General features: G+C 47.3%; 2 protein-coding genes, 1 long non-coding RNA gene and 1 pseudogene across 4 annotated transcripts; 2 read left to right on the forward strand and 2 right to left on the reverse strand.

Annotated features, from left to right (window-relative positions):
* The first annotated feature begins 431 nt into the window (after nt 1–431).
* LOC136452557 (anthocyanin 3'-O-beta-glucosyltransferase-like) lies at nt 432–9,377 on the forward strand (annotated as a pseudogene).
* Nucleotides 9,378–10,977: 1,600 nt separating this feature from the next.
* Nucleotides 10,978–13,270, forward strand: LOC136450200 (uncharacterized). Of its 2 annotated transcripts, none has more exons than XM_066450560.1 (2): nt 10,978–11,116; nt 12,620–13,270. In XM_066450560.1, the coding sequence occupies exon 2, from the start codon at nt 12,702–12,704 to the stop codon at nt 13,254–13,256; it is 555 nt and encodes a 184-aa protein (XP_066306657.1). In that variant the 5' UTR covers nt 10,978–11,116; nt 12,620–12,701; the 3' UTR covers nt 13,257–13,270. The 2 variants fall into 2 exon arrangements, with proteins under 2 accessions (XP_066306657.1, XP_066306658.1); XM_066450561.1 differs by lacking the exon at nt 10,978–11,116 and adding an exon at nt 11,398–11,876.
* A 90-nt stretch (nt 13,271–13,360) lies between these two features.
* Nucleotides 13,361–18,254, reverse strand: LOC136450199 (cinnamoyl-CoA reductase-like SNL6). The gene is made up of 5 exons (XM_066450559.1): nt 17,775–18,254; nt 15,019–15,194; nt 14,598–14,798; nt 14,074–14,227; nt 13,361–13,968 (listed from the first exon to the last, which is right to left on the reverse strand). The coding sequence occupies exons 1-5, from the start codon at nt 18,037–18,039 to the stop codon at nt 13,640–13,642; spliced, it is 1,125 nt and encodes a 374-aa protein (XP_066306656.1). The 5' UTR covers nt 18,040–18,254; the 3' UTR covers nt 13,361–13,639.
* Nucleotides 18,255–20,255: 2,001 nt separating this feature from the next.
* On the reverse strand, nt 20,256–23,313 carry LOC136450203 (uncharacterized). Its single transcript, XR_010758282.1, has 2 exons — nt 23,176–23,313; nt 20,256–21,262 (listed from the first exon to the last, which is right to left on the reverse strand). It is a non-coding gene; the product is annotated as an uncharacterized lncRNA (long non-coding RNA).
* Nucleotides 23,314–23,420: the final 107 nt, after the last annotated feature.

Genomic DNA, 23,420 nt, shown 5'->3' on the forward strand with positions numbered 1-23,420 from the left:
AATAGAAAACTGCAAATATAATAGTCTGTCCAATCATCATCTGGAACATGCATCCTTTCTAGGGCCAGTTTGGATGCCAAATTTTTTGACAAAACGCTACTGTAGTGTTTTCGTTGTTATTTGACAATTAGTGTCCAATCATAGTCTAATTAGACTTAAAAGATTCATCACGTGGATTTCGTCTAAACTGTGTAATTAGTTTTATTTTTTATTTATATTTAATGCTTCATGCATGCGTCCAAAGATTCGATGTGACGGGGAATCTTGAAAAATTTGACGTTTTGGAGGTGAACTAAACAGGCCCCTAGCTATCTTCCGCCAAAAGTTTCCAGATTTCTTGCTGCTCCGCTTTCTAGCTACGCCCTCCCTTCCTCTTGATCTAGATCTACTCCCAAGAGCGCAGCTGCGCAAGTGCCGACATGCAGCCAGCCATGGCCATCAAAGATGAGCAGAAGCCGCTGCACATCCTCTTCTTCCCGTTCCTCGCGCCGGGGCACCTAATCCCGATCGCCGACATGGCCACGCTCTTCGCCGCCCGAGGCGTCAAGTGCACCATCCTCACCACCCCGGTGAACGCTCAAGTCATTCGCTCGGCGGTAGACCGCGCCAACGACGCTTCCCGCTGCACCGAGGGCACCCTGGCCATCGACATCGCCGTCGTGCCATTCCCCGACGTCGGGCTACCCCCTGGCGTCGAGACCGGTCCGGTTACTCCACGAGCCGTTCAACCGGTTCTTGGCGGAGGATCGCCCCGATGCCGTCGTGGCTGACAGTTTCTTCGACTGGGCCACCGACGCCGCCGCGGAGCACGGCGTCCCGTGGATGGCGTTCCTCGGCGGCAGCTTGTTCTCGCGGACCTGCATCGACTGTATGCTGCGCTACAACCCCGTGGAGGCCACCCCCGACGACCCCGACGCGCTCGTGCTGCTTCCGAGGCTGCCGCACCGCGTCGAGCTGAGGCGCAGCCAAATGATAAATCCCAAGAAGCGGCCGGAGGCCTGGGCCTTGTTGCAGCGCATGAGCGCCGCGGACCAGAGGAGCTACGTCGAAGTGTTCAACAGCTTCCACGACCTAGAGCCAGACTACTTGGAGCACTACACCACTACGCTCGGCCGCCGTGCATGGCTCGTCGGGCCGGTCGCGCTCGCCAGCAAGGACGCGGCGACGACGGGCGCCAGCAACGGGCCCTCGCCGGACGCGGACGGCTACCAGCAGTGGCTCGACACCAAGCCGAGGGGCTCGGTGGTGTACGTGTCCTTCGGCACGTTGTCCCATTTCTCGTCGCCCGAGCTGCACGAGCTCGCACGCGGCCTCGACCTGTCCGGGAAGAACTTTGTCTGGGTCATCGGTGGCGGCGCGGACACCGAGGAGTCGGAATGGATGCCCGACGGGTTTACGGAGCTGATGGCGCGCGGCGACCGCGGCTTCATCATTCGGGGCTGGGCGCCGCAGAGGCTGATCCTGACTCACCCGGCAGTGGGCGGGTTCGTGACGCACTGCTGGTGAACTCGACGCTGGAGGCCGTGAGCGCCGGTGTGCCAATGGTGACGTGGCCGCGCTACGCCGACCAGTTCTACAACGAGAAGCTGGTGGTGGAGCTGCTCAAGGTGGGTGTCAGCGTGGGATCCACGGACTACGTGTCGAAGCTCGAGACCCCACGCGTGATCGGTGGCGAGGTGATCACGGAGGCCATCGGGAGAGTGATGGCGAGTGAATTTTTTGTATTTTGGTCCCTTTTGAAAACATTTTTTACAAAAAGACCTATGCCAAAACGTTTGCTAAAAATAGACTATTTTTAGACGTCTTAGAACATGACGCCAAGTTATGAGGGTCGGCGTCGATTGACACGACGTCGAGGTCTTGCCACGTCAAGGACGACCCCGGTCGACGGCGACACGGTGGTGCATGGGGTCCGACACGTCGGCGTAGCGTCAGCCAACGCCACAGGCCGAACCTCGGCGCTGTGGAACTACACGCCGAGCTATTGGCACCATCCGGCGCGCGGCCCAGGCGGCCCAACAACGCTTCGTGGCCTAATAACTCGGCGCGGGGTCACTTAACGCCGAGCCACCAGACTCGGCGTGGCCCGACTCAACGCCGAGGTCTGAACTATTGAAGCCGCGCCGCGGCCCCCTTCTTCTTCTCCCTCCATTCTGAAAGCGTCGGCTCTCTGTCTCCCAAATCCCCCCACGGACCCCACGAAACTCTAACCCCAAATGCGACCCTAGGTGCCCCGATCTCGTCTCCTGAAGCTTCCTCGAGGTAATGGTCCCTCCCCTCCTCCAATCTATCCACGTAGATGTGCTTTTATTGTCTCTAATCATGTGGAATCATGGGTGTATGGTGTTTTAGTATATGTGTATTTGCATTTGCAAAATGTATGGCTTAGGTTGATTGAGTGCATTGTTGTTTAACTGTTTTATGTGCTGAACATGTTAGGTTAGTTTGGTTTCTAGTTATTTTGGTCATTAGGGTTCTTTGTTTATTATAGGTGTCATTAGGGTTAGTTATTTGTTGGTCATTAGGGTTAGTATGTATTTTAGTTATTTGTTGGTCATTAGATTTCAATTTTTTATAACTAGAACGTTTTGCCAAGGTACTCCTCTTTCCCCTCTTTCATTTCATCCATTTAGATTCGGTTGTTTGTGTTTTTTTTTGAACTTGGCATTATAGGTTTGGTTCATGTTCATGTCATTCGTGCAATGTATGGTGGTTCAAATGATTGAATGACCCAAATGTATGGTTGTTGTTGTTGTTGTATATGTTCTGGTTTATAATTATTGAGTTAAATTTTGTGTTTGTTGGGATTTAAATTTGCTTAGGGTTTGTAATGAAAAGCTTATTTGGGAGGTATGGTGATTTAGTGTTAGTAGCTTTACATTCGTTGCAAGGTACTTTGGATTGATTTTTTTCTACGTAATGTTAGGATGCCAAGGCGTGGTAAAGCTCGTATTCCAAGGTAATCCCAATGTTTATTTATTATTTGTGCAACAAATAGAAAACCCTAGGTTTAGGTTTGGTTCTCCGTTAATATGACTAAATTCTTTCAATTGTAGCTATGGTTACCAGAGGGTAAATCCCTACGACCTAAAGCCTCTCCCTGAAGGTGTTCCTCGACCCATGTGCTTTTGTGGTGATCCTTGCAAGGTAGACATCTCTGAAGATGAGGAAACATATAGACAGATGTACTGGATGTGTCCCAATTATGCATGGGAACCTACAAAGCAACAGCGTCGTGCATCGATTGTGAGAAATTTTTATTGTGTGTTAATTAATTTTCTTGTGATATTAAGTATTGCTTATTTATTTGTTTTGTAACAATTTGTTTTTCTTGCAGACCGTTCCACCACTGTGTGACTTTGAGCAGTGGATTGACACTGAGATCAAGGAGTCGAACAAGCAGCATCTAGAAGGCCTGAAGGAGTGGGATACGGAGGTTAAGGAGAGGTTTGAGCAGAGACGCAGACCGGAGGCTATAGAAAAGGAGTATAAGGAAGAGGAGGAAATGAGGCGTGTTGCTGCGTACAGGGCAGAGAGGGAGAAGAAGCTTGAGCGTGTGTGCTAAGCGAAGGCAGCGATGGAGGAGAATCCCGATGCCCAGAGGAAGGGAAAGTGGCCTCGTTGCACTCAGTAGGTATTTGGTTTATTCATGAGCGATGTCGTGTAGCCTTGGACTTTTTTTACTATGTTGTAATGCACTCTGTTTTTATTTCAGATGAACTTATTCTCTAGACTTTTTTTATTATGTTGTAATGTACTATGCTTTTATTTCAGATGGTCTTATGCCCTGTACTTCGTTAACTATACTAGGACTGTAGTGCTACTGTTTGTATCACTGAAAAGGCTACTTGTGTTGTTGTAGTCACTGAAAGGGCTACAAGTATTGTTGCAGTCAATGAAAAGTCTATTTGAAAACTCACTGAAAAGCCTAGATTCGTTTACTGTTGTATCCGTATACGCAATTAATTAATATCAGAGTGATGTACTGCATTTAGATGAAGTGACAAAACACAGGTGTAGCCTTTTCAGATGAAATGACCAGTCATGGTTATAGGCTTTTCAGATAAAGCATCTAGCCTTTGCAGATTCAATAAATGAGTACGCACACAAGTTTTTTGTCAAGTAGCATTCATGGTGAACCTGCCTTCATCTCTATATATAGTGCTCCATGTCTTGCTCCACATCCACACAACTTGTTTTTTGGTTTAGTTTTAGCAAATGTTGAGCAGAGGTTCCTCGAGTGGAAAGGGTTTCGGCGGAGGGAGAGGAAAGGGGGTGAGGAAGGGGCCTCCGATTGTGTGGGAGGGTTCTCTAGGTCCTGATTCTTTTGAAGAACCAATAGAGGAATTTCCTTTGGAGATGAAGAGTGACTTCACCCGTGAGAGACCTCTTAGATCATACGACAAGCGCATTGAAGATTGGCCAAAATGCCGCCACGGTTTGGATTGCGTTGTGCAGATGTACAACGACTGTGATGGTGGAGGCCATCGTTTCTTCAGATTCTCACGATGATTTGCATTTCCTTTGAACTCTCACCTTTTTTAGATTTGCATTTGGTTTGTAGTAGTACTTATTGGTAGATGGGTTTTTAGGATTCAAGTTGTCCAGATAACTGTGGCTTCACTAGATGGGTCGACCCTCCTTCTATCTATCCCCATCAACAGTACATCACATATCTACAGGGACGCATCTTTGACCTAGAGTATGGCCCTAGAAGTGATAACAGGGACAAGTCGGACGATGACAACAGCAATGATGTAGAGGAGGCACTATGCAATAATCCGTACTGCTAGTGCCCATACCATAAGAAGCACGGGCCTCCTTCTCCACCGCCACCGCCACCACCGTCGTCAACTGGAGAATACTATGGGGAAGGCGCAACTCAGTTCAATATGTGGGAGCATTATTAGGACCAACCTTTGTTAGTCAATCCAAATGTGGAATGCTTGTATGAGTTGTTCTTTTCAATCTCCTAAGGCATGCTAGGTTTAGTTTGCAACATGTCATTGTTAGTTTTCATGTGAGTGTGTAATCGTAGTACCTTTGCAACGTCTATATCACTTATTTCTTTCAATCCCCTAAGGCATGCTAGGTTTAGTTTGCGACATGCCATTGTTAGTTTTGATGTGAGTGTAATCGGTGTGCATTTGCTATTTCATAAATTGCAGTTTACCTATATCTAAGTTTCATGTACTATGGTTGATTCCCAAACTAAAAAAGATTTGACTCTCTAAAAATAGGGGATTGAAATCGAACCAACCTTCAGTTTTTCTTGCAGGAACAAACATAAATATAGCATGTCTACTCTTATTAGTATAACTCGTGTTAGTAGAATGTCACGGTCTGGGCGTCTACGTTGGGTGGGCACTCCCGAAACTGCTAACAAAGCCACCTCAGGGACACCCCACTGCTACGCCGTTTCTTGCTAGCCTCAACTGTCGCCTTATGGGTGTTCAGGACATTTTCTCTTATTGTGGTCCGTCTTATGGCAACCAGAGCAACGGCTCTTTTGGGTGTCCTCTATAAAATGTGTCCCAACCTTACTCGTGGTTGATCTACCTTTCGTGGCTCGGTCCATGTCCATCCTAAACCGCTTCCGCCGCCTAGGTCCTCTACTCTTCCAGAGTAAACCAAGATCAGCCACATACTTGGGTCCATCATAAGTAGGCCATTGACTCTCGTCAAGAAATGGCTCGAACTGAGGATTCCAGGTGCTCATTAGGTTCCTCAAAGAGAACTCCGCGACCATACGGGGAGGGACCTCAGCGTCAACATGTCTAAGGCGATAGGCTGTAATCATGTGGGAGCAAGGCCTATGGTATATGGTCAGTTTTCTACACGTACACTTGTTCTCATTGATCACTACTTTATGTTTTCGAGCACCCCGGTCTTTACCACCAATGTTAATTCCACCACCCTCTAGAATCTCATATCCATGGTTGATCGGATCGAAACATGAATCCTTCTGTCGTTTAGACTTTTTCTTTGAGAAAGCTAGTTCCTAAGATGCTAAAAGTGGCCAAGCTTTGCCTACTGTCCATAGAGACCTCGCATGCTTCTTCCTCGAAACGAACCAAGCATTCAACTTGTAGAAGGTGAATAAGGCAATAGCAATCACAGGCAGACCACGACAACCTCTTAGAAGGCTATTGAACATCTCTACCATGTTACTAGTCATGAAGCCCCATCTCCAACCTCCGGTGTCATATGCAAGTGACCACTTATCCTTCGACGCCATCAACTCGCTCAAGAATTGTCTGCCATCAACATTTGTGGCTAACTTTAGGGCATCTAGCTTGTCTTTGAATAATTAAACCTCTTGCTGCCTGCAAACCTCCTCAAATAATTTGAAGTTGTCCTTTGTGTGATCATGCCTTATAAGATTCTGAGCAAGGTGTCTGGTGCACCACCAGTGATGTATTTTGCCGTAACCAGGAATCTCTTGTTCTACGGCATTCAGAATGCCAGCATGCCTATCGGATATCACACAAACATCACGTCCCAAACCAATTACCACTTGTCTTACTAGCCTAAGAAACCAACACCAACTATCCGTGTCCTCCTTCCGAACAATCGCAAAGGCCAATGGCACAAGCTGGTCTTCTACATCTGTCCCAATATAAACAAGCATTGTGCCTTCAAATTTCCCTGTAAGAAAGGTCCCGTCAATTAAGACGATGGGCCTGCAATGCTTGAATGCTTCGATGCTCTGCCCGAACGCCCAAAAGGCCCTTCCAAATACCTGGCTACCATTCCTTGTTTCACCCTCCTTAGGTAAATACTCAAAGTGCATCCTAGGATTTATAGCCCTCATTGCGTTCAACATTACAGGGAGGCGCTCATAAGCTTTTTCCCAATTTCCAAATATTATTTCCAGTGCACGTTGCTTTGCCCTCCATGCTTTTCCATACTTGACATAGTAATTGTACCATTGGAAGATGATCTCAACCAACGTGGACACCATAATGGTTGGCATATGCTTTACCATGGGGCATAACTGCCTTGCAATGAACCTAGAATTGAGCTGCAGATGGTTCTCTTCTGCCTCAGCAGTGGCACAAACATGTGGTTGCTTCACTGAGGTAATCTTCCATTTGCCTGCCTTCGTCTTCCTAGCACATACTCTCCAACCACACTGTTGTTCTTCACAAGCAACAGTGTACCTCTTCTCCTTGAATGAATTGATGACCCTAAAAGGTCGGTTGTGTACAATGGAGTACTCTTGCAACCATGATTTCAACTCATCCATGGTAGCAAACAATATGCCCTTCCGTATGATGAGGCAACCGCTAACATCAGGCACTGTTGTATCACTTAGCCCACCATCAGCTACTGCCCTGTGACCATGGCTAAGGTCCTCGAAATCACCAACTAGTGGATCTCTCCAAGGCAAGACCCTAGACAATATCTCTATTTCCCTAAAATTGAGACGACCAACAGGGCGATCGTCATCAGAGTCTTCGGCTATCTCCTCTACGAAGGATTCATCATCTCCAGCTATCTCCATGTCAAAACGGTTCATAGCCCTAGCATCACCAAAGTCTTCTTCACCACTAAGATCATCTTCGTCGCTAAGCTCATCCTCAATAGAAAAGTCTCCGCTAACGTCATCCAAACCTTCTTCTGCATCACCAATTACATAATCATCATCCTCTTCATAACTATCATGATTGCCCTCACCATCGGCAACCGCATTCTCCTCCTCATCTCCACCGTAGCCTAGTTGTGTGACAAATATTTCTTCTTCAGACAAAGGACCATAACCTATGTGAGCGGGGGAAGATGGGCATGCTTCGAAGTTATCATTTCCTAAGCCGGACTCCTTACTTACTACTAAATCCAAAGATCGCACTTCTGAGGCCAATACAACTGCCTTGTAATCATTCCATTCAGACTCGCTTGTAATTTTGAGCAACCGCTTGATCCGAGGACCCTTCGACGACCCAACATCTATGACACCTTCAAACTGAACATGCACGTCTCCTTCATTCCAGCCTAACTTAACCTTCACTCGCTTCACTAACTGGGTCAAAGATGGTGTTTCAGAAAAAAATCAACAACTCCTCACACATGTCCAGAAATTCCAAACTATCATCTCTTGTCCTAACAATACGGCCTCCATGATGCAACCTCACTAATTTATCCATCTACAGCCATCACACAACAAGTAGTGTCACATATCAATATATCATGCGAGTTTCAATCCAATAAGTAGAAACTAAAATATATCATTTCATCTTTTTCAACCCCAACAACATAATCATTTCTAGTCATAAAAAATTGAAATCTAATGACCAACAAATAACTAAAATACATACTAACCCTAATGACCAACAAATAACTAACCCTAATGACACCTACAATAAACAAAGAACCCTAATGACCAAAATAACTAGAAACCAAACTAACCTAACATGTTCAGCACATAAAACAGTTAAACAACAATGCACTCAATCATTCTAAGCCATACATTTTGCAAATGCAAACACACATATACCAAAACACCATATATCCATGATTCCACATGATTAGAGACAATGCAAGCATATCTACGCGGATAGATTGGAGGAGGGGAGGGACCATTACCTCGAGGAAGCTTTGGGAGACGAGATCGGGGCACCTAGGGTCGCTTTTGGGAGTTAGGGTTTCGTGGGGGCGTGGGGGGAGCCGAAGAGCAGAGCCGGCGCCGGTCTTTAGAATGGAGGGAGGAAGAAGAAGAAGGGGGCCGCGGCGCGGCTTCAAGAGCCCAGACCTCGGCGTTGAGTCGGACCGCGCTGAGTCTGGTGGCTCGGCGTTAAGTGACCCCGCGCCGAGCTATTAGGCCACGAAGCGTTGTTGGGCCGCTTGGGCCACGCGCCGGATGGTGCCAATAGCTCGGCGTGTAGTCCCACAGCGCCGAGGTTCGGCCTGTGACGTTGGCTGACACTACGCCGACATGTCGGACCCCATGCGCCACCGTATCGCCGTCGACCAGGGTCGTCCGTGACGTGGCAAGACCTCGGCGTCGTGTCAGTCGACGCCGACCCTCATAACTTGGCGTCATGTTCTAAGATGCCTAAAAATGATCTATTTTCAGCAAACGTTTTGGCATAGATTTTTTTATAAAAAAATATTTTCAAAAGGGACCAAAATACAAAAATTTTACGATGGGCGACTGCGAGGACGCGGAGGAAATACGGGAGAAGGCCAAGGAGCTCGGGGAGAAGGCCAGGCGCGCGGTGGCCAAGGGTGGGTCCTCTTACGATTATGCGGACGGTTAGTGGACGAGCTGATGGCTCGCAGGAGGTCCGTCAATGTCTGATTGGGGCATCGGTGAAAGCATGTTTGATTGGAAGAGTTGCCTTTCTTTTGAAAGGTGCCCCGGCCTGCGCGTCTACAACTTTAGGCCATGATTAGCTGTCTTCTTAACACTTCTTCTATATATTTCGATGTCTGAATTTTAAGGTTAATTTAGACGACACTCTTCTACGAACAACTAGTATAAATAATTATTACTTTTATTATTTGTTATTAGTCTTTGTTTCAAAATATATTAAACTTTTGTCCTTGTCTAACTATATAAATAACCTTAAATTGTTAATTGTGTTTGTACCAATACAAATCAAATTTTATCAGGTTTGTGATTTTATCTAACGGGGTTTTTTATTCTTGAAACCAAAAATCACGGATTATGCCTAACATAAATTGCAATGAAAAAGCTATAATTTTATTATAAAATATATGCAATAACCGTCGCCTAACAGAAAGCTAAAATTCAGTCACGGTGAATTTAACAAGTCCCTCATCTTAATATAAGCTCTCTGTCCTTTCAAAAAAATGTTGAATAGTATTACTGCGGATCCAGAAATTTAGTTGCCACGGTGATACTCCCTTTGTCAGGTACTCCCTTCGTCCCTGACAGTTTCTAGAGTTATCTTATACTCCATTCATCCACGAAAGAATGTAATTATAGGAATCATACCGGTCAAATTAGCTTAAGTTTGACTAAGTTTATAATAAATAATATTATCATTTATGTCTATAAATAAATTTATTATGAAAATATATTCTATAACTTATCTAATGGTACTTATTTTTGTTTCATGAGTGTTAATATTTTTCATATAACTTTAGTTAAAGTTTAAACTGTTTGACTTCTCGAAATGTGAGAATTGCATTCTTATATGGACGAAGACCGGAGAGAGTAAGTTATAAGAAGTACTTTTTAATTTGATCAAATTATAAACGAGAATATATCATTATATACATAGTAGAATATATTTTTTTAATATACTTATTTGATGTCATAAATACTAATGTTTTTTCTATAAATTGAGCCAAAGTTTTGGGTTTAACTTAAAACAAGAAGTTGATTTATTTACATATGGAGAAAGTAATCCAGTTGCGTATACCAGTCTGTGATCTTGAACAGTTGTTATCATTGGCCACTAGCCAAAGAGTACGTGTGGAAGTGGAAATATTCCATCGCAGTTGTTTGAAAAGTCTAGCCGAGTTGCGAGTATTTTTTTTCCTTGGGCACGTTTTTGAAATAATTTTTCTGGGAAATTTGTTTCATAATACAACTTTCAAATCATAAAAAAATGTCAAAAAGAAAAACAAAAAAGAAATTCCGCGCCGCTAGAGCAAAACCTCCCCGCGCGGCCGCGCGTTCGCTCCTCCCGGCGGTTCGCATACGTGCATGCCGACATGTGGACCTGGGGATTGCCCAGTACCAGTTTGCGGTTGGAGACGGCAGAAAGAGCGGGCGGACGCGCAGATGGTCCGTGCGCCGCCACCGCCGCCGCCTCCCTACTCTCCGTCTCTCCCTCTCTCACACATCTGCTGCCGCCCCCCTCCCTCTCCCCGCGTCTGCTGCTATCCTCCGCTTCGTCTCCCACGAGGCCACGACACCAGCGCCCCACCCTTCCTCTTCCCGTGCCGGCCTCCACTAACGGTGGCGCCGACCTCGTTGTGTGCCCGTGCGTTGCAGCGATGCGAGGGGACGTTGCGGGTTGGCGATGAGTTGGAGGCGCCGGATCCAGATGAGGCTGCCGCGTCCGTGAGGAGGATCGCCGTGGCGCTGTACCGGCCGCATCGGCCGCCGCGGGAGTGCGGGAAAGCGCGGCGACGGTCGGAGGTGAGCCTTTTTTCTCGACTCGAGGTCCAATTTGCGTTGCTGCTTTCTAGGCGAGCTCTATTGCAGCGCCGCACTGGCAAGAGAATATGGGCTCGCTAGCTGGGCCTGCGGAATTTAGTACGAGCTTGATTGAGGCTTTGATTGCTTGTTCGGAAGGCCGTATCGTATCGTGGATTATTTACTGCTGGCTGGTTTGGTGTGAGAGAAAAACACTATTCCCGACTGGAAATTTACGATCGTTTACGAGTAAGCGAACATGCTGAACAGGCTATGCCAGTTGCATTCTTACACGGCCCGGCCTGGCCCGGCTATGCCGTCGCAACAGTATTGTCCAGCGCTCTCTCTCAAAAGAATTTGTTGTTCAGTTCCTCAAACCGGGGGAGAAAAAAGAGAGAGAAGCGGAAGAGTTGTTCAATTGACACGAAACAGTCCACTCTCTCTATAAACATGAGGAACTGTTAGTGAGAGGGACGTTCCCAAGATCATTCAAAAAAAAAACTCTTGTTTATCTCTCCAGTTTCCACTGGGTCTTCTCGTCCACGGAGCCCCCACTATTCGACATTTCTATTGCTTGCATCCCATTTGGCCAATCTTGCTGAGCCGACTGTCCGGCGGCGGCGTCACACGGTGGCTCCTTCCCTGGTTTCTGGATCGGCATCGTCCTCTACGCCATCTGCCGTCCGCCGTGCGCTCGGCGTGATCCTGACAGTCGCGTCCGGCGAAGCGAGGAGGGTTTTGATCCACGGCTTTCTTGCCCCGGGTACGTACGCGCGCTGTCCTTCTCTATGCATCGATGGCCATGCGTGTTCTGTTATTGATGTTATATCATTCATGGCGTTGAGTTTTCATGGAAGATTGCATGCTAGAAACTGTAGAAAGGTTCTCTATTCACCCGCGCCGCCTCGAATTCGAAAAGCCGCGGTGTTGTTCCGGATCGATCAGTCCAGGAAACTAGTTACCAGTATATAGTAAGCAAAAATAAGAAAACCAATAAAAACGAACGCTCGTCATTCCTTTCAAAAAGAAATAAAAATGTTTTTTTAGATGTTTATAGAGTGGAACCGATCCAACCGTCGTAGTCTCGTAGCAGGTGAGGGGGTTGCCATCACAAAATGCAACACCGTGTCTGACGTTTTAAATTTAATTTACTGGATCAAAGTTTGGTAATGATATTCGAAGACCGTTTCCATTGCACTTGTCCGGTTGCCGTACCGTTACATATGGGAGGAGAAGGTGGAGTAGTGGACTATATTGAACGCTAACTAATTCTTTTTCCAGAACTGAACCGCTTCCATATATTTCGTACGGAAGAAAACAGTCGTAATCCTGACGTGCTCACCTTAACTGTCGCTAGAGCTGATACATCAGCAGACAGCAGCCAAGCTTTTGCGTGCGTGCCTTAACTTTTCTGTTTACTCCTTATCCTCCGGTATTAGTATATCCACAAGACCATTTGGTCGCTAATGATGGCTGAATTCCTGGATTCTTGATGATTATGAACAGACAACAGAGGTTTGGCGGCAGCGGCATACGCCCGGAGTCGTTGCGCTAGTGTATTTGGGGGGCGGACGGGCCGTGGGCAATCATGGCGACGCCGGCGCGCCCGTACCGGTTCCCAGCTCTGCCGGAGGAGGAGGAAGACGAGCAGGTGGCCACGCAGTGCACGAGGCAGACGTGCGGGACGTGCAGCGCGTCGGCGGTGGCGAGCTGCGTGGCGCTGTGCTGCTGCCCGTGCGCCGTGGTGAGCTGCCTCACGCTGGCGCTCGTCAAGGCGCCCTACGTGGCGGGCCGCCGGTGCGTGGCCAGGATCGCCAGGAGGCGGCTCCGGAAGGCGAGGACGAGGCGCGTCCGCGACCTGAACGACGAGCACGAGCAGCAGCAGGGCCCGTGGCGAAGCAAGGAGCTGTGGGGCGACGACCTGCCTCGTGCGGCCGTGGACTGCGCCGACGACGGCGGCAGCAGGACGAAGGTGAGCTCCAGGATGGACGTGTCCGAGAAGGTGTGGGTGGACATGTACCAGGTCGGGCTCTGGGGGTTCGGCCGGCTGTCTTTCTCGGCGGCGATCGGAGGCGACTCCGAGAAGGACGGCGACACTACTGCACCTGAGTCCTTGAGTAAGGCGGGCACTGGTTCACCCTAGAGCCGCGTCTAATGTCGTATTGTACAAAGTACAAACTTTTTCCTTTGGCAATTGCCTGCACAAACTTTTTTGTGATGGTGTGGATCGTTGTGATGCGCGCTGCCTGTGGTTGACTCACCTTTATTGTTTCATCAAAACTCTGTACAAAACTGCACCCGGTAGCCGGTACATCATTGCACACACACCCTGCTCCTTCTCGTCCACAAGATGGGCCACCGATTGTGATGCGTAGCTTTGCTATTGATTCGCTTCCGGTGCCCGCTTGTCAATGGGCCACCGGTTGCAGTTGCAGACTGGTGTAGTCAACCCTTGCTGCGATGATGGCTCGTCACTTCCTCAGTGCCATCGGTTTCCCCCTTCATGGCAATGCATCTGGGAGCTAGCTAGTCAAACGCGCCGGAGTAGTAGGTGTCGTACGTGCACCTCCTCCTGGAGGACATGAGCCTGGACAGCTTCCGCTTGCAGAGCTCGAACCTGGCCGGCCGGTCGTCGTCGGAGCCCTGCGCGGCCGCGGCCGCGGCCCCGCCCGGCAGCCCCAGCTGTCGCTCCAGCTCGGCGAATTCCTCCGGCCGCTTGACCACGTGGTCGTAGCAGATGTACCTCCCGCCGGCGGTGTTGTCGCCCATCGCCTCGTACGCGTGGACGTGCGCCTCGGCCACCGTCTCCACGTTCGCCGTGGCGAGCAGGCCGTCGGCGAGCATGGCACGAGCCCCTGCGGCAGAATACGCAAAAGGAGTCAGGTCAGAGTGATGAACAACGCGTGTTGGCGCACGTACGAGTTGGTGCGTCTCACGGTACGCATCCGGGCGGCACCGACCTTTGAGATACGCGATGGACGCGGTGGAGTTGCGGCGGCGGAATCCCGGGCCGGTGACGAGCGCGGGGCAGATGGTGACCAGCTTCAGGTCTCGTCCCCGCGCTGCCCTCCAGGCAGCCTTCTCTGCTGCCGTTTTGCCAAGTGCAAACCACAGCTGAAAAACGTTTACTATTAGATTAGACATCCCCATAATAGTAGACCTGTGCTAGGGATGGAAATGGGCCGGAGTCGACCCATTGGGAACAGGCCAGTAGGCCACAGGCTGTGCAGTTTTTCAACAGAAAAAGAGCAGTTTTCCACTATTGTGACTTGGGGGTGCTCTTCAGCAGTTCAGTACCACTGAACCCTGGAAACTGACAAGAGCTGAACCCACATACTTGTTGGTGCAAACTTTAGATGGATTTCCTCGAAGATGGTTATGTGGCTTCTCCCTGATCGCACTAGTTTGTGTGATCAATTAAAGGAAACATAAATGCATTTAAACATAAATACAAATGCATTTATGTTTTCTCCCAATCACTCACTTTATTATCGCGGCAAAAGCTCTCGTCGCTCCAGCAGCTCTCATCGATGATGGTAGGGCACCGCCGGTCATGAGGGTAGTTCTGCCTCCACACACATGCCAGCAAGGAAGAGGTGAAGACACATTTCCTGACGGACTCCGTCCTCACGCAGGCTTCAATCACCCGCTCCGCTGCTTGGGCTTCTAACGTTGCCATGTGTTTCTGTTGAAATCAGATATTGCCATATGTTAGCCACAAATTTCTTCAGCTTGTATTGATGTTTTTTGTGAGGAATACCCCAACTTTGTTCAAATATCTACTAAAGTTTTATTCAAAATATGTTGCTAACATGTGAAACATTATTATATACTGTTAAAAAACAAAGTGGCTTTTCTTGTTTTATATAATAGTGCTCGCAGTAAAGTTTGGTGTCCTCACTCACCGTGTAGCCGGACATGCCCCCGGGGTCCACGAAAGTGGAGGTGTGGAACACGCCGGCGCATCCGTCGAAGGCGCGGTGCAGGCTCTCGGGGTCCATCACGTTGGCCATCACCGTCCACACCCCGTCCCTGCCGTCCTCGCCGAACATCTCCATCTCCCGCAGCTTGTCCATGTCCTCTGCCAACAAAACAGCACGCACGGGACACCGGTCCATGTCAGATCAGAAAACCAAAATACTGAAACACTTTGAAAGCTGAATCGGGACTATATTGGCAGTGACAACACACAGCAAAACAAAAAGTTATCAATCAGCCTGCGTCTCCTTCGGATTCTAGCTTGTCCATGACGACCGGCTCGCAGATCGGACAATGGGACCTCGTGAGATACCAAACTGCTAGAGGACACACGCGTCGCGCGTCACAGATAGGCTGAGGATTGATCGATCGAGTTCTCCGGATGGCCCCCATTCAGCAAAGGTGTAGGTTGAGGTGAAGCTTTCAGAAACCTAAACCCTCGCCCCTGGTTCACCACGGTACCACTTGAGTACTCTGTTCATCTAATGGTTTGCCTGCCCGCTTTCTTGCAAACAGCATCAAGACTTTTCGTTCATGGTTTAGTCTAGTTGACACCAACAATCTGTTGCTAGCTGATCGAGGTGACATATTGTAACGCCCAGTCCAGGAATACGGCTAAGATCCACTCTACACGTTGAATAGACCATGTCTGCTAATTAACTCTCTTACGTTTTCGTCCTCGCTTCGCGCAAAAAGTTCAAACCAGAGTTAACAGCTTCCCAGACCGAGACTTTTAAGTTGGTTCGGTACCCCTTCAGGGATGTGGGACTAAACGCCTCAGCTACAGTACTCACATCACACTTCGCTGCAGTACTCAACTATTCGGCCTAACCCATCAGCTCGGCCCAACTTAGCCCATTAGCGGGGTCTCACGCATATCCAATCTACGCACAAGATCTTTTTTTTAGGGGACCTACGCACAAGATCTGGTTGGACTACGAAAAGCACATGTGACCAATCGCCAAGTTGGATGGTACTGTGGTAGTGCAGTGCTAACAAGAGCACCAGTCAAAAAAACTAATCGTCTTGACTAATGCGGTTGACCCCCCAAAGTTAAAGGTTTTCTACGGTCGCGTCTCCGTCAGAAAGCATGCGCGCAGCAGCCGTGGAAAATACGGTCTGATCAGACAGTGTTTGATTTGTGGACTACTACTAACAATCAGGGGTGTTTGGTTTTTAGTTGCTCTTAAAATTTATGTCACATCGGATTTTTTTAAGCCTAATTAATATGTCATTAGCATATGTTACTGTAGCACCATGTTGTTAAATCATGGACTGATTAGGCTTAAAATATTCGTCTCGCAAATTAGTCGCAAGTTGTGTAATTAGTTTCGTAATTAGTATATATTTAATACTTCATGTATGTATCTAAACATTCGATGGGACAGGAATTTTAGACGCGCAAAACCAAACATGGCCTTAGCCAGCATTATATACTGCCGATCAGTTTTACCAAGTCAAAGTGCAACTTCGAGCGGACGCGTATGGTTCCGTCGTCTTTTACCGTGCAAGTTGTAATATCCTATAAAATAGAATAGAGTGCCTGCAGCCGACTATATTCTCTTTTGTCTTAGGAGCAAGTTAGATTGATCAAAAATTCATTTCGTCCTTGGTCGTGTTTCTTTCGGTCGTTTCAGCAGGTGAGTTGATCGGATCATTCATGTGAGGTAAGCAATGGGAAGACGTAAACAAACAAAATAGAATGCTGCCGCGAAAACCATGTGCTGCAGAGCCCCATGCATAGGAAGTGGCTGTCATAATTCATAACTACCATTCGATCTTTTAACAGACAAATGATGATAAAGGAAAGAGAGAGAAGACAGGGGGAGGAAAGAAACAGAGCAAGAGGCCATTGTCAGCCAGCCAGTCTGAAACTCATCGTGGAGGAAAGAAAAGACCAGCTAGATGAAAAACCCGGCCAGCTGTCTTCTTCAAACGGGGAATAATAAGAACGAACAAACGGGCTAATAATTGCCTAGTTCGTTTGGCTGATAAGACATGTCTAAAACTACTGTTGGCTAATTTGTTACAAGAGAAAAATATTGTTCATTCGCTAAAAAAATACGACTTATAAATCAAGCGAATATGACGAATAAATAATAATAACAAACGCCTAGGCATGCCTAAACACGTGATAAGTTGCGGCGTGAGACCAAGTGTATTTGGGACATGGGCTTCGTTGGCTCGTCTGACCGTTCCAGCTGAATTATTGAAAAAAAAAATATTTTAACTGAAAAAAAAGTCGATCAAGCCGGTAAACCGAACTGGGCCCAACGCATGGTGCCGCCGCGTGAACGAGCATGTCCGCTTTGTGTTTACCTATTCGATTTGAATTTGATGACCGCCTTCGTGGATTCACATCCAATCCAATCAAACGAGAGCGATCACTTTCCTAACCCCGTCCCTGCCGCCGGGGATTGGCATTGGCTGCCGGCCGAGGTGCGCGAGAGGCGGCGTGACGACCGGCGAGAGCAAATTAACGAGCAGAACCGACTCCACGCGAGCACAAGCACCATTGGTGCGGAAAACGTCACTACGCAAACCCAACGGGGCCCACGTGGCAGCGGCTCCAAAGCCAGAAGAAGGCACAAACGGCAGCGAGAGGCCGAGAGCGAGCGAGAGAGAGAAGCAGCTGGGTAGGTTCCGAGGTAGTAGCGGGGGAGGACGGGCGGCTGATGCTGACCTTGCGTCTCCAGCGCGAGGCGGACGGTGTACCCGTGCCGGAGGAGGCGGTCGACGACGGCGAAGCCGACGAAGGAGATGCCGCCCGTGACGCACACGGCGCGCGCCGCGGCCCCGCCCCCGGGGCCTCGCTTGGCGTCCGCGTGGCCCCGGCCCGCCGAGCGGCGCCACCCGGCCGCGGCCTCATGCCCGCCGCCGGCCAGGAGCGCGGCGCGCAGCTCGTCCACCTCCGCCTGAAGGCTCTGCGTGCTCCGGAGGACGCCCATGCCGCCTGCCGCCGGGCGCGGGGCCGGGTCCCTGCTCCCGCGCTGCTGCTGCGGTAGTGGTGGTACGTGCCTCTGCGCGCGCGCGTGGGCGTCTGCCGATCCCCCTCCGGGGCGGGCTCTGCTGCCTCTCCTCTCGGTGGCCTGGTGTTTTCACGACGAGTGGGGTGGGTGCGCCTGCGCGCAGGCGGGGATGTGGATAAATAGCCACTACTGCTAGGTGAGCTCTGTCTCCGTCGCGCGAGGGGTTGGGTCGGGTAGGTAGGCTTGTGTGCCGGGAGGGCGCGGCCCGCGTGGTCAGCCACTGTGCTGTGGACTCGCTGCTGCCAGCCTCGCCTTCTCCCGGGACATATATCGGGGGTAGTTGCGCTGGACGGCAGGGATCGCACGGCCGTTCCTGTCCGACGGTTTAGCCTTGGGTTCGGCTTCGGCCTGACCACGTGTTGGATCACTTCTCTGTTCTTTCTGATTCCGTGGAGTGTTGTTGGGTTGAACTCTTCTCCTCCGCTACCCCCGACTTCTTCTTGGTGTTAACACTATTGCGCTTTTGAAACAGCAAACCGAGTCTCCACCGGATGGTAGCGGAAGTAGCCACGCTATGCATCGAAGGCCATTGATTTCGATGGAAACCGGTTTGATTATGAAGCTAAACAGAATACTAGCACCTCAATCAGACACCAGGATCCTGATCGAGAGGTCCACCCTATTCGCTAGCTGGTGCTGGTGCTGGTTTGGGTTGGCTGGTGCTTGTTTTTTTTAGAGGAAAACATTATTGGCTAGTTAAATAAGCATGGCTCAAACCAACCAGCGAACAGGATAAACGATGGTTTACGGCTCTGGGAAATTTTATGAAGCGCGCCGTTGGCCCCGTGTATTGGCACGGCGGACACATATTTGACAGCTTATATTATATACAGATAGAGAATATATTGGTTATCTCGGTAGAGTATTATATATAGAATCATGAACATATGGTTATCTCCAGGGGCGGTTCTCTCTCTCTCTCTCTCTCTCTCTCTCTCTTTGAGACGGAATAGAAGATTATCTCGGCAAGATCCGAAGACAGCTTCTTGTACGCCACCTATTGGGACCAAATCACTGACTTATCTGATATACTAGTATAGTTGAGTACCCATGCGCTACGGGTTTAAAAATCTATTCTTTTATAAGCAAATTCACTATGTATGCATCATGGTTTCCATTCAAGTACAAGTGATGTATTTTGTGAAACACATAATAATTCATGCTACAAAGCAATTTTTTATAACAAAGTAGAGATACAGGCCTGTTAATTTTCCCTAACGAGTGTTTTGGAGTCCTGGAAGCATAGTGCAGATACTGAAATTAGTATTTTTTTGTCCCAAGCTCTTATCTTCAGTCAGTGGATTATATATCTATATTACGCTGGAGTGCCGTTTTGCACCTTTTTATTGTCATCATAATCATCGGTTGTGTTATTTTCCGCTTCATTTGCTAGTCAGTCATGATCCGCGGGAGCAGCTTGTTCCCTTTCCTCACACATCACTCATGCTCTTCATCAGCCTTTTTGATCTTTTATTAGTCCTTGGTTCAGTGATATGTTTATATTCTCAAAATGTTCGCAACTCAGCCTCCTTATACTCGTTGTCGTCTCGCAGCCACCCCAGTTGGTTGGTAAACAGAAAGCATCAGTTTTATGCAGCGCTGATCCCTACAAGCATCAATTTAAACTTGCAGGTACATTAAACTGAAACATGGGCTACTACACGTCTACACAGCATCACAAATCTTCAGGTCCCCCTTTGAACACAGGATTCTCAAAACACAGGAACAGGAAAAATGCATGATTACAATTGTATGAAACTTGCAATCCTACATAAATCTATAATGCAGGAAAATTTCTAATGTAGCCTTTGGACAAAACACAGGAAAAATACAGGAACCAGAGGAGAGAGAGAGGCACAAAGGAAAGTTTCCCTGAGGTCCAACCTTATGTTAGTTTTCCTCCAAAATTCCTATGTTTTCATGCATCCCATGATAATCCTACAAGGAATTTCATAGGGTTCAATCCTTTTGTTCCAAAGAGATGTATATGAAACTGTACTATACAGGGTTAAAATCCTCTAAAAAATTCTTGTTTTTCCTCTATTCCAAAGGAGGCCTCAGGATCCCCACCTGATACCTCTAAAAAATTCTTGTTTTTCCTCTATTCCAAAACGGCCCGTGAGATACATTGAGGATTACAGTTATAGATGCCTTCTCGTTTGATTCAGAACTTAGGAAACTACACAGCATCACAAATATTCAGATGCCTTCTTGTTTGATTCAGAACTCAGGACAAGAGAAAAAGATACATGAAACATGAGCTACTACGTACTATCACAAATAATGAGATGCCTGCTCCATAAGTTGACATGACAAAATGATTTATCTCTAACGAATGGAGCATGCTAAGGCTCAGGGATAAGGCGATCGAAGAAGAGTGGGTCTGGGCTGTTGCTGGTTATGCAGTAGAGGTAAGCAAGAATGCAGAATCGCCTTAATATGCATCAGTTCACTCCGCGGCGAGCTTGGCAATGGGGCAGCGGCAGGCAGCTGGGGCTGCATAATTTTTACAACCTACAAATTATATTCGTCGAGGGTATGTCATCATCAAGCGTCGCCATAGACAACCGTCAGTCCCTCGTTATTTGTTCTTGTCTGATCTTGTTTGTGGTTAGTGCAAAAAATAATTTTCAACGATGGCAAACAGCCCAGCCCAGGCTCATATCAGTTCTGTAAAATATCAAAAAATTTCTAGAACAACAGTTTAATCTTATACTGATGCATCGTGTCATCGGTTTTGCAGTGTTTCTGGCCACTTTTGTAGGTCTGGCAACAGAGCAGCCTCTGTTTCATTGTAGTCTACCTTCACCAGAACACTCCACATGCAGTCATGCACACACAGTCATGACCCGGTCAGGCGGTGACGGTCACCATGGACTGCTCAAGTTCTCATGGGACTGCTCAAGTTCTCATGGGACTGCCCTGAACATAGAAAATTTAACGGGTGCAGAGAAAGAAGCATTTTATAGTGGCAAAGAAGTATTTTTAAGTTTTAACCAGACCTAGGATCAATAGCTGCTCCTAATTCTTGAACAATGGTGTCGCCAAATTTCTGTAAATCTCTGGCCAAGCCTTTGGCATCACAGCAGACATAGATGTAAGCGCCTTGGCTCTTGGGAGATCATGTCCCAGATTTCGATGCCTGGAAATGGGCAGAGGAACTTTGAGCCACCGAGTTAGCGATTGGAGGGTAAAAAAAGAAGTTTATCAGAAAATTGGCAGCTGAATTACTTTCTATGCCATTTTGTGTTGCATCAATTCCAAAGTACAGCCCTTACGCGAGAAAGTCATACATGGAATTGGCACGGCGATATACATGGAATGATATTGGCTGATCATATTCCACAAGAAAAAGAGAAGCAAAATTAAGTAGAGGTGAATCTATATTAAGGTAAAGACTTATGTGCATAGCACTCCTTTTATTTGTCTCATCAGCAGTAGCAGTGAGAAGCATTGATTCTTTTATGGGCTTATGCTTTCTGAGCAGTGACACATAAACTATGTCGAATTACAATTATGCTTGTCATATTGGTGTTTAATGTCTTTTTCCTACACAAAAAAATTATTTCGGCGTATTTTTTTTTTTTAATTTTGCTCAATGCAGAGACCATATAGGAAAAGTGCCCGCTCTAGTTAACACCATCAGTCAAGGCCTCCTTGTAGAGATAATTTAAGTAACCGCGCATGGGAACGAAGGCAAACTCGATCTATGTGTGACAAGCTAGAATCAATTGAATAATATTGTTTCTGCTTCAAGAAAAAGACCAAGATATATGCCCCCCTATATACCCTTTTAGAAAGAAAGAACATACATCACATATATACACCTAGTAGCCATGTCTTCTCTCTAATGTATATGCAAAAACTAAATTAGTACTTCAACCAGAGTTGCACAACTTGTAGTATGAAGTAATCAGAGATGAACCACCATTCTAACTCTAAACCTATTTAAAGATGGTCTTTTTTACAACAAACAATTGATAGAATTTGCTACAGGAAATATCTTCTGTACATGGAATCTATACGGAACTCTAAACTCAAAGAGCTTCGTTCTTCTGGACAGCCATGTCCCTAATATACATTCACGGTACAAGAACACTTAGCAAGTTTGGATCCTCCCTCCCTGAATCCATCGGTCAATTCAATTCTGGCTAATGTATGTTGCACTATTGGTCCAATTCTTACTCTAATGAAATGGTTCAAGCAAATAGGCATTTTACTCCCAGGCCAAACCAACAAGGCATGAGTGAAACTAAAGGGAGTTCAGAGATATCAAGCAGGAAGTTAATGAAAAGGTTCAAGCAGGAAGTTTCAGAACACCATAACATAGAGTTAGATCTAATAAGAAACACAAACATCTATCTGCGAATCTAAAAAGAATTTAGGTCTCACTAAAACTGCATGAGATCAAACTCTAGGATTACATTTGTTTATTATGGTGACTACTCTACGTTGTCCATAATAAAGGAGACACATGAGCGATATGCTCTTCTTCGGAAACGAAAAGGTTTTCTCAACACATCAGTTTTCAAACTTTCGAAAGAAGGGATCATTATTTGTTTTGATGTTTTTGTTCAGATGCAAGGCAAGGGAGAAAAAACAACAGATTTTGTGCATCCCTTGAAAAAGGAAATTCAAATCAAAACACTGAACATGGGGGAATAAATACTTCTACGCTTATGAGGTCAAGGTCAGATTAGGCACAGAGCAAAGAAAAACTGAAACATAAAAAAGGGAAGGAAAGGAAAAGAAACCTGATACATAAGTGATAAAGAAGCTATGTACAAATTCCCTAGAAACGGAAAGATAATTGAAGCTCATAATAAACATGCAGATATTTGTGTTATTATTAAAAAATTAATCAGCAACTGAAAATGTAGCCAGAGCATCCCAATTCAGTCGTCTGTGTCCATACCAATCAACAAATCAAACATTCAGAACTACTCTAGATATCAGCAAAATGACTTACTGCATGTATCATGCAATTCATTGATGCTATCTGTCAACAAAATGTCAATCGATAGGTTAGATATCAGACTCTCGGAGGAGGCTTACCCAATCAAGGAGACACAGTGAGGAGGCGAGATAGACCGACAACAGATGTAGTTTCCTGATCGATGGCGGGTGCATGATCGATCGACGGTGGTGGCTATCGTTTACTGGCCTCTACTGTTTGATTCTTCGTGCGGGGGGCAGCGCTGATCGATCGACGGCGGTGTCTGTCGTTCCTCCGCCTCCGCGCCTGGTTGATTCTCCGTGCAGGGGGGCGGCGGGAGTTTCCGGCAGTCAGGGGAGATGGG

This window comes from Miscanthus floridulus, chromosome 5 (genome assembly GCF_019320115.1).
Source record: "Miscanthus floridulus cultivar M001 chromosome 5, ASM1932011v1, whole genome shotgun sequence".
NCBI lineage: Eukaryota > Viridiplantae > Streptophyta > Magnoliopsida > Poales > Poaceae > Miscanthus > Miscanthus floridulus.

Excerpts from the sequence above, each read along its gene's own strand:
- LOC136450199 (XM_066450559.1), bottom strand. The coding sequence starts at position 18,039 with ATGGGCGTCCTCCGGAGCACGCAGAGCCTTCAGGCGGAGGTGGACGAG. Across the intron at positions 15,195-17,774 it reads CCTCGCGCTGGAGACGCAAG|AGGACATGGACAAGCTGCGG; the intron begins GTCAGCATCAGC and ends TTTTGTTGGCAG. Across the intron at positions 13,969-14,073 it reads GTCCATCGCGTATCTCAAAG|GGGCTCGTGCCATGCTCGCC; the intron begins GTCGGTGCCGCC and ends ATTCTGCCGCAG.
- LOC136450200 (XM_066450560.1), top strand. The coding sequence starts at position 12,702 with ATGGCGACGCCGGCGCGCCCGTACCGGTTCCCAGCTCTGCCGGAGGAG.